General features: G+C 36.1%; 1 protein-coding gene across 1 annotated transcript in view; it reads right to left on the bottom strand.

Moving 5' to 3' along the window:
* Positions 1–10,245, bottom strand: part of LOC102677831 — a 352,155-nt gene that overhangs the window by 809 nt on the left and 341,101 nt on the right. The window contains exons 12-14 of the mRNA XM_006610354.2: positions 6,851–7,117; positions 1,798–2,001; positions 3–73 (exon numbers count right to left, since the gene is read on the bottom strand). Coding sequence (XP_006610417.1) covers positions 3–73; positions 1,798–2,001; positions 6,851–7,117 — 542 coding nt within the window. The remainder of the gene's footprint in view (positions 1–2; positions 74–1,797; positions 2,002–6,850; positions 7,118–10,245) is intronic.

The following is a 10,245-nucleotide window of genomic DNA, read 5'->3' as shown; positions in this document are numbered from 1 at the left end:
ACAGCCAGGATGTAAACCGAGGCGGAAATCCGGAAGGTCCACGACGTGGCCGTCGAGATATCGCCGCATTGAGCTGGAAGGATGAATTTCAAATTATTTTTTGGTTATAATAATTCTTTTTTAACGAAATCTCATTTTCCAAACAATTGTCAACAACAGTTTTTAATAAATTTTCATCCGGATTCTTCTAATTTATATATTATTTATATATATAAATTATATAATATTTTAATATATTATCTTCTAATTTATTTTAATAATGCTTCGATATCCGAATTTTTCCAATTTGAAAATTCGATTTCGTTTGAACGATTAAAACATCTGCCTCTTTTTTTCGATCCGAATTTCAATTTTTCGATTGAACTAATCGGTTTAGTAGAAAGAAAGGCATACTCCGTTCTAAATCTATGAGTTAAAAAAAAGTTCTATTCAACGTGCAAGAGAAATTTTCCCTCGTGTCGTCGTTCTTTTAAACTTGCATAGAAATCCTCAATTCCTCTAGGATCACTCTGTCGATTCGTGCCTCTCAGAATTCGTGACAATTCAATGAAAGATAAAGGGAATCAGCTGATTAATTAGCGTTGATGCGGACGACCGATTTGGACAATCTGATCAATATCGCAAACGAGACACGTCGCTGACAATGACGCGAGATGGAGCTGCCACAATACTAGATCCTTGGATGAGATGAACCGTGATGACCCGTAATGCTTTATTACTCCTTGTTCTAATTACGATTGGCAGGATCTTCTGTATTTTTAATTTTATCCTGATTTTCTAAGTTTCAAATTGTAAGTTTTTAATTATTTTAATTAGGCTATTATAATTTTTTAATCTTTCGAAGATTCTTTCTCAAGTTACAAATTTTCAATTATTTTGTTACACGATCAAAGTATCCAAGACTTTTCTGATTTTTTTGTTCTGTAATTAATCGTGTATAATTTCCAGAATTCTGATTTTTTAAGTTTCAAATTCTAAATTTTTAATTATTCTAATCATACAATTTTCTAATTATCAAAATTTTCAAGATCCTTTTCTAAGTTTCAAATTCTAAATTTTTAATTATTCTAATCATGCATACAATTTTCTAATCATCAAAGTTTTCAAGATCCTTTTCTAAGTTATCAATTTTGAATTTTTATTTATTTTGTTTCTGCGAATAAACATACATTCAATTTCCTAATATTCAAAATTTTTAACTTTCAAATTCTAAATTATTTTAATTATACATACAATTTTCTAATCGTCAAAATTTCCAAGATTCTTTTCTTATTCTAAATTCTAAATTTTTAATCACGCATATAATTTTTTACTCCTCAAAGATTTTTTTTTAAGTTACAAATTTTGAATTTTCAATTATTTTGTTGTGCAAACTCAAAGTTTCCAAAATTATTTTGTTCTACAATTAATCATATACACTTTTCTAATCCTCAAAATCTCCAAAATTCTAATTTTCTTAAGTTTCAAACTCTAAATTATTCTAATCATACAATTTTCTAGTCATCAAAGTTACAAATTTTCCATTTTTTCAATTATTTCGTTTCTACGATAAATATACAATTTCCTAATCCTCAAAATTTCTCAAGTTCCAAATTCTGAATCTTAAATTTTACTCTCCAATCACTTAAAATTTACCTCCAAATTTTTCAATTTTCCAATCCCTCGATCAACAATTCAACTTTCAAATTTTTTTCTCAAATTTATCGAATACTTTATTATTATTATTATTTTTATTTATTATAATTAAGACAAAACAATGCGATTACTTGTACATATAATTGCTATAATAATACCCACCGTACGACGTGAGGTTGACCTGCCACGACACAAGATGACGATGAGGTGCTCTGGGACAGGAGGCAAGGTGACCCGTCACGGAGAGCTCGCGGCTCCCTGTCGCCGCTGCGGATGCACTGTAAACGAGACAATATCGTCCCACGTCGGTGCTCGCCACCAGATACGCTGTGTCGTTCTCGATCCATGTTCCGTGGCACAAATACTCTGCAAACGGATACCGATAACCGGTGTTAAAAAAAAAAAAAAAAAAAAAAACCAAACCAAAATTCATCACGAATCCCTCCTCCTCTTCCTCCTCTCCCTTCGAGAGGAAGAAACGAATACGCTTGATCGGTTAATACGCTTGAACCACGCGAAGGGACGAAAGAAAAAGACGAAGGAAAGATGAGAAATGGTTGAACGAACGCTTGCCCCGAGCATGGAAATATCACGATAGTTGGTAATGTGACCCCATTTTCGAGAATCGAGGTATGAAAGCACGATTTCCGACCGGTTTATCGGCTTCGAGGGGGGGAGGGAAGGGAGGAGAGGAAAGAGATTCTCGTAGCAACGGGAGGAACGTTTATCGTTCTAACGAAAGTACTGAATGGGTAATCACCCATGCAACGATTTTAAGTGTTCGATTTCGTTCACCTTAAGGGTCGTTTCACGACCGAGTTACAGGCTACAGGCTGAGAGGAGGGTTGGTTAAAGGAAGGGAGAGGGAGGGAGAGAGAAGAGGGAGAAAACGTAAAAATGGGAGCAATTGAAACGAGGCACCGTTTTAAAGGAAGGAGAGCCGGTTTAACGTTCGTGAAAAGAGAATTAAATTATCCCCCCGTCGACTAAAGCCGGTTAAGACCGTTCAATTATGATCAACTATGCGCAATTAGAATTCCTTCGATTATTAAATTTTTACGCTGCTCGAACCTTTATATCAGGGAAATGGTGGTCGCAAAAAAAGAAAAAAAGAAAAATAAATAGATTGTACGAGACGAATTTCTCTTTCTTCTTCTTCTTCTTCTTTTTTTTTTTTTTTTAATTGCGCGAACGTGAAACGATCGACATTTCTTTTTTCTGAATATTTATTATATTTATTATAAATATTTTTCTGTCTTAACCTGTCTTATGTTCGTTTTATCTCGCAGAATTTAAAAAAAAAAATGGACAAGTTAAGTTCGACGATGATCTTAAAAGTAATCCGGAAAAAAATCCAGAATGATACAAGATGTACGATATTATTGAAAGGACGAGACGAAAAGATTCTTCCGATATATTGGCGCACAATTTATAAGAGAGGGGCAAAATATCTGGAATTGTTTCATCCCCCTTCCCAAATTAACTGCGACGTTGACATCGTCGTGTAAATCGTTTCAAGTAATCCTTGAAAAATGGTCCTCACAGCATAGAGATCCCCCTTCCCCTTCCCCCCCCCCGGACAAAGGACACGCGGCTTTTAGAGTGGAAAAAGGTCGACTGTGTGTTACGAGTTGTGGAGGAGCAAAAGGCGCACAAACGGGTACGAAATAAACGAAAGCCGTAAATCGCTTCGACATGTCGATATCTGGCGTGTTGTCTCGGCTCCTCGGATACCTTATCGGGGCTGGAAAGATAGAAAGATGAGAATTTACAGCGTCCGCGCGACAGCTCGCAGAAAACGGAAATAAACAACGGGGAAAATTCAGCGGACAGAGAAGAAGGTTGCACCTTTTCACCAAATATGCTTTCAAAAGGGGCAAAAATAGGGGGACGTCACTCGGCATTGTCGCCTCTGATCCACAAATACTGATAGATTCTTCCGTTCGATTGCTTCTTTACATTTGGAGCGCGTTTCTGAAATTGTTTCCTTTCGCTTGTTTTTCCTTTTGTCTCTCTTTTTTTTTTTTTTAAATATGATGTCATGGAACGCGTGCAACCTTCTGAGAAAATTTGAACAAAGCGTGTAAAAGAACGATAAAGATACGATTTAAATTCGAAGTATTCGAGAAATATTTGTAAAAATGTTCGAATAATTTTAATAAAACTCAAATGAACTACAACGTAATGTATAATCAAGAATGAATTTTATCAGTAACTTCTAAAAAGAATTCGATATTTTCTTTTGGGAATATATCTCGAAGCAGTGAACGCTCTTGAAAATGCACTTTATTCCAAGTCGATAGCTCAATCCGTTTCCGAGATACGCGGGTCCAAAGTTTGACCGCTTAAAGTGGAAGATGGCGACGTCTAGTGATCCCTATGATTCACTTTATTCCTAGAAGTGCGTATGTTGAGTGCTTACTAGGAATGGTGAAAAAAGTATTGCTGACTCAACGTCTCTCGCTGACACGAGTGGGAGGAGGGGAGAAGAAGGAGGTGGAGGGGGAATGGAATAGGTCAGTGAGTGGCGCGCGATGGAGATGAAATATTACGAAATTATGCTCCTCTTTATAGGACGATATCTTGGGAACGGAGCGTCGTATCGACACAATTCGAAAAGCATTTCAAAGAGGGAACTTGCTAGCTTTCGACGATATTAATTAAAATCCACTCTGACGACGTATATTCGTTATACAGTGCGAATAAAAATGTAATATTTTAATCGTACTTTAAAACTTTGGCTCCCTTTTAATTTAGATTCAAGTGAATATTATTAGATTCAAGGTAAATTAATTTTAACGTATTCATTATCGAAATGAATGTGATGGTTATAAATTATATTAACGTTTTTACTTTTTAAAAATTGTTCCATTAATAATAGCTTTCATATCTTTACAAATTAGTAACATCCTTCTTCATGGAATATAATTGTACTCAACTTTGCTTCTTCTTCAAAAAATCCTTTTTTAATAAAATACACTCGCAGAGGAGACAAAAATCGATGGAAATGCGAGAATATTTCTGTATCTAGAATTGTTTTACGGGGAAGAAGAGCATTGACATAACTGAGGATTTATCTTGTCGGGTCCTGGTGTCTTAACATTGTCAACAAGGGGATTCCAGTTCCTCTTTTAACCTAAGAAACGCGAATTGGTCGTTAAGACTTCCCACAAACAGGGATCTCAATTTTCCAGGAAGAGGAACATCTCGAAACCAGTTCTATTAACAACGATCGTTAATCACATCTATTTCTACAACAGTGTTCATTTCATTTACAGTTGGGATTAGAATCTTGCTGAAAATAAATAACGGAATAACTTTCGAAATGATGCAATTGAATCTCAACTTAAATCTCAAGATACACAATTGAACTACTGTTCGATTAATTAATAATTTAATCTTAGCAACGATTTTTATTTAGATGACTCATACACCGACCACAAAAAACCCATCACTCATCTATTTTACTCGACAAATGTTATTTTCAGCCACAACCATCCAAAGAACTCGCACCTCTTTCTTTGGTCTCAACCTCTCAAGATCTCGCAACAACGCAACGGCTCCTATCTTCGACCATTCACCCCATAAATTCCTGATCATCTCTCATTGCTGCTCGAAAAGATCAAGAAACGACAACTTCACCTGGCAACTATTCACGTATCAAAAATCCCAGCCGGCCAACCAAAGTCTCTGAACCCAACTGTGCCTAACCTTTGAACGAGAGCGGATCTGCAGGCACGCGTCATAAACACGTACACTCGAATAAAGCTGCAAAGTTTGCGTACAAGGAAGGGTGAAGTGAGGGGCAACGCCGTCACGCAGCTCGCTCTTCGTGAATTTAGTTGCTTTAGAGAAGAAAGAAAGAAGAAGGAAACAGGTTGCGTCTCTCTCAATAGGGAATAACTCGGCCTTAATCCTATGAGACTTTGTTCGACTGTTGCTTGTTGCGACTCTGACGCTCTGACGATTCTAAAGAGGTGAGATACAGGTAAGACAGGTGTGACAATCGAGAGGGAGGAGACTAGAGAGGAGGTTGGAAAGGTTTTTGGAGAGAAAGAGTCGGTTGATGACATCTTCAGACACTTTCCAGACTTTTATAATGAGAAAAGGACACACTGGCGCCAGTGTCTCTCAACCTAGTCGTGTTCTAATATTTGAGAAATGGCAAAATGGATAGATGCCTAGATGGATAGAGAGAAAGAGAGAGAGATTTGATGGTTTTAAATAATTTGAAACATATTTGAATCGATACGTATTTAAATATACGTAATTGTATTCATTTATGTACAATTACCTTTATTTCTTCGAGTCACTTTAAACTACTCCTCCGAAATTGCTTCTGAGAAACTGAGTTATTCAACGACGTTTTACGAAATTGAAGAGGGTAGCCGCCCCTCGGATATAGCCGCCCCAACATGAGGATTCGCGTCTGAGAAACGTCAAAAGCCATGTTCCAAAGCTATCAATGTTCTCAGACACTTTCCTTGCCCTCGTCATCTCGTTGGATGTCAGGAATTTTTATGTCTTCGTTTCCCTTGTTTTGGAGGGGGATAATAATATAGCAGAAATGTCAGCGGAGGAAGGAAAAATATCGTAAATAGAGAAACAAGCATTAATCACTCGGGATTTTTTAACTTTTATAACCCTTCTGTTTACACAACATAATAATAATATAATAATAATGGGATAATGACAATTGAAAAAGTTCATATAACATAAAAATTAGAAACATACATACAACTTATAATATTTTTGAGGTTATTTTCTTTATCTCCAAAGGAAATAAGAAAGTTAATATAATTATTTACCAATATAAGAATGAACAAGGAACAAACAAGGAACGAAGATTCGATTAGAAGTAAATTTCTTCGGAAAGACAAGAATAATTTAACAATATTATACAACAGGATTAAACGAGGCAATTCTCCATCCATCAAAAAACTAAAGTTAGCGTCAAGTTAGTGTCAAGAGGAATAAATTAATTAAGAATATTTCTGGATCTTTATATATATATTTTAATCTCTATCTTACGAAAATAAAATTTGATATAAAAACAGACGTATTCAAATTTATTTTCATTTGAATTATTTATTTGAACTTCCCTCGGCTCGATTTATAATCTCATCAGAATTTGAATTTTGAAACGAAATTAATAAACTTATCCTGTCATTGGATTGAAAATTTGAAAAAAAAAAAAATTTACCAAAAATTTTACCTGATGGGGTTTCATCGCTGCACGACGTAGCGAATTCCATGCGATCCGGTGTTTTGCAACCGATATCCAATCGGCGGACACTGCCATAACGGCACCGACCCGGATAGGGTGTCGACGTCACCCTAACATCCTGAACTTCGGCCGCATTCGCCATGCTCTGGTCACCGTCCACCCCCAATATGTCCTCCACGCTGTTGTAAGAATGTAACACGGACACGATCTCGTATCGACCCAGGTTCGGACACTGCCTGGTGATCGGATCCGACGCTGAAAACGTGAGTTATAAAATTAATCAAAATCTTCTTATCCATTTTTTTGACGTAGAGTATCTATATATATTCGTTGGAACAGGATTTACTCAAACTTATCTTTACATTTGTTTCTTCTTCCATTATTTCAGACAAAATAATCATTTATCTCTACATTTCTTGTTAAATTTTATAATATTAATAATATTAATAATTTTCCAAACATTTTTAAAATTACTTCGATATAATAATAAAAATTTTGCTATTAACACTAACTTTCTCCCCAAGTCGAGGTATTATTCTCTACTTCACTTCCCCTTCGCATCTTTACAATCTTAACGATTTCCTTTTTCACGAATTAATTCAAATTAAAAAGCCAGATCCGATAATAGAAATATCTGGCCGTCTGAAATTCCAAGCGTGTTGCTATTCTCCAACCCCGTTCATTTTCGATGGGACATCAACCGAGACAGCCCTTAAAATCACCCTTCTCCCTTCCCCTCCTCGTCGAAGAATGGGAAACGCGGTGCAAACATCGTCGAGACGGAAACGCGAAGGGCACAAAGAGGAAGTTGAGGGGAGGAGGAGGTCGTACGATCGATCGAGAGGCTCCTTTACGATCGCGGAAAGGATCATATGCCGAATCCGTCGTAAACCTCGAGGAGGTCCTCCTCCTCGACAGGAGGAGGGAGGCAACACAGTTTCCTCTCCCTGCTTAAGCCGATTACGCGATTCCATAACAGTGACGGAGGGAGAGAGGAATTGGTCGTGACGGCATTCATGCTTCCGCCTCGCCGTCGTCTAGACCACGCTGAAATTACTCCACTCCGTGTTTACCTTTTGTTTGCCCTTCCACTTTTCCCAACTTTTACTACCCACTTCTAGCCGCTCTCTGGCGTACGATGAGTCACGTACAGGATTAGAGGGAACCATCGATCGATAAAATCGATCGATGATTGTACAGGGTGTTTGATATATATTTGTCGAAATTTGTAGAAATTTTGTGGAATATTTTTTTCTTTCTCTAATGTTAATAAGGATTCTTTTTTTGATCGATGATTATAGAGAATGTTTGATATATTTGTGGAAATTTGTAGAAATTTTGTGAAATATTTTTCTTCTTCTTTTTTAATGTTAATAAGGATTTTTTTTTTAATTGATGATTATACAGGGTGTTTGATATATTTATGAAAATTTATATAGAAATTTTGTGGAATATTTTTCTTCTTTTTTTCTAATGGGATTTTTAATAAGAATTCTTTTTTTAATCGATGATTATATAGGGTGTTTGATATATATTTATGAAAATTTATAGAAATTTTTTTCTTTTCTTTTTCTAATAAGGATTTTTTTTTGATTGATGATTATACAGGGTATTTGATATATTTGTGGAAAATTTTTCTTCTTTTTTCTAATGTTAATAAGGATTCCATATGTAATATTAATATGGAACAGTTTTGGAGGATCGATTCCTAGTGTTCGAAATAAAACTCTCTTTCTTTTAAATTATTTATAATTTAATAAACAAACCTTATTAACCGATATTTTTCTCTTCATCAACTTTTATTTTACTCTATTTTTCTAAAAATATTTTCCACAAATATATCGATATACCCTGTACATTTACCCTAAAACGAATCTTATTTAAAAAAGATAATATTTATTTAAGAAACCGACGATTATTATCTCGATTATTATTCTTATATTTTTCTTCCAATTGAAAATTAACAATATTCGAGAATTTTCTCGCAATTTTTTCTCTTTTCCATCACACACTGTCACTTTAAATAGATCCAATGAATAATTGTCAAAAAATATGAACGTTCGTTTCTCGAGCGGAACGATTCTTCTTGAACGAACGAGATTCGAGCAGATTGGTCGAGCAGGAAGGTTCGAGAGATCAGAACAAGATCGAAACAAAGCAGAGACACTGAATTCGATTGGCGAGAGGGGCGACCCCTCCTTCGATTGATTTCCAGACGCGGTTGGAAATCAGTTTCGACCGCCACCGCTTCCGGTTTCCACGGATCCAGATTACAAAAGCGGAACTTCCTGTTGTTTGCGCTGCTCGCTCCCGCACTTTGGGCCACTTTGTGGAATTAAAAATGTTCCTCGTATTTTTTCCTCCATCCCCACTGTATTTCTTTTTCTCTTTTTTTCTCGATACAGGGAAATTCGCGGATCGGAAAACACGAGATTGTTGTTGTGCAGCGAGAAACGGGGGGTGGAAGAAAAATTGTATCGAAGGGAAGGGATAAGATTATTCGATGAATCGTTTATCTACTGTTATTTCTATTTCCGTCTCTACTTTTTTTTTAATTTAATTTCAACGAATTTCAATCGAGTCGCTGCTATGGCAAAATGATTAAAAACTGAAACAATTAAAATCAAAAAAAAAATCTATCGATTCGACGATATGATAGAACTATAAAAATTTTCTTAGAATTCTATACAAATATTATATAATTTGAAAGATGTGTTCAGAAAAGGAGAGAAATGGAAGAAAGAATAGATATAAAAATATAAATATCGAATTTTTTTTCCTCCTTCCAAATTTTGACAGATTATTATTATTATACAATTTCGTTTAGAAGAGCAATATTTATAGTGAAGTAATACAAACGATAAACTGGCCATTGTTGAGACGTTATTTATCGATACACGTGTAAAGATTGGGAAGGAAGGAGGGGGAGGGGTATTCTCGCGAAATAATTTCATCGTGTTTCAAGAGTGGTCCATTGGGGGGTGCGCTATCTCCCCCCTCTACCGCGCCCACTGTCATATTTTATATTTCCCTTCCATTTCCCTTTTGTTCCCGCTCTCCTCCCCCTCCCTTCCTTTTTTTTCCATCCTCTTTTTATTTCTATTATCCGCGCCCCCCACCCTCTTCTCCCCTCCCCTCCCCTGTTTTTTTTATTATTTCTTCTCACTGGCAACTTTCGACAGTGAAATATCACTTTTAATTCTAACGGCCGGCCGTTTTATTTTCGAGCTCAGCGAAACGAGAAACTGCGACAGTGAGGAACCGCGTTTCGAAGTCGCGGCCGCGATTAATATTCCGTTCGATCTGTCAATTAGGAGGATATCTACCGTCGAAGTGAGAACAAGTCGAGCCAAACTTTTCCTCTTTCACGCGTTTCTCTCTTC

Source organism: Apis dorsata, unplaced genomic scaffold (genome assembly GCF_000469605.1).
Source record: "Apis dorsata unplaced genomic scaffold, Apis dorsata 1.3 scaffold_73, whole genome shotgun sequence".
NCBI lineage: Eukaryota > Metazoa > Arthropoda > Insecta > Hymenoptera > Apidae > Apis > Apis dorsata.
Note: the sequence above shows the minus strand (reverse complement) of the source record. Positions and strands in the feature narration are given on the sequence as shown.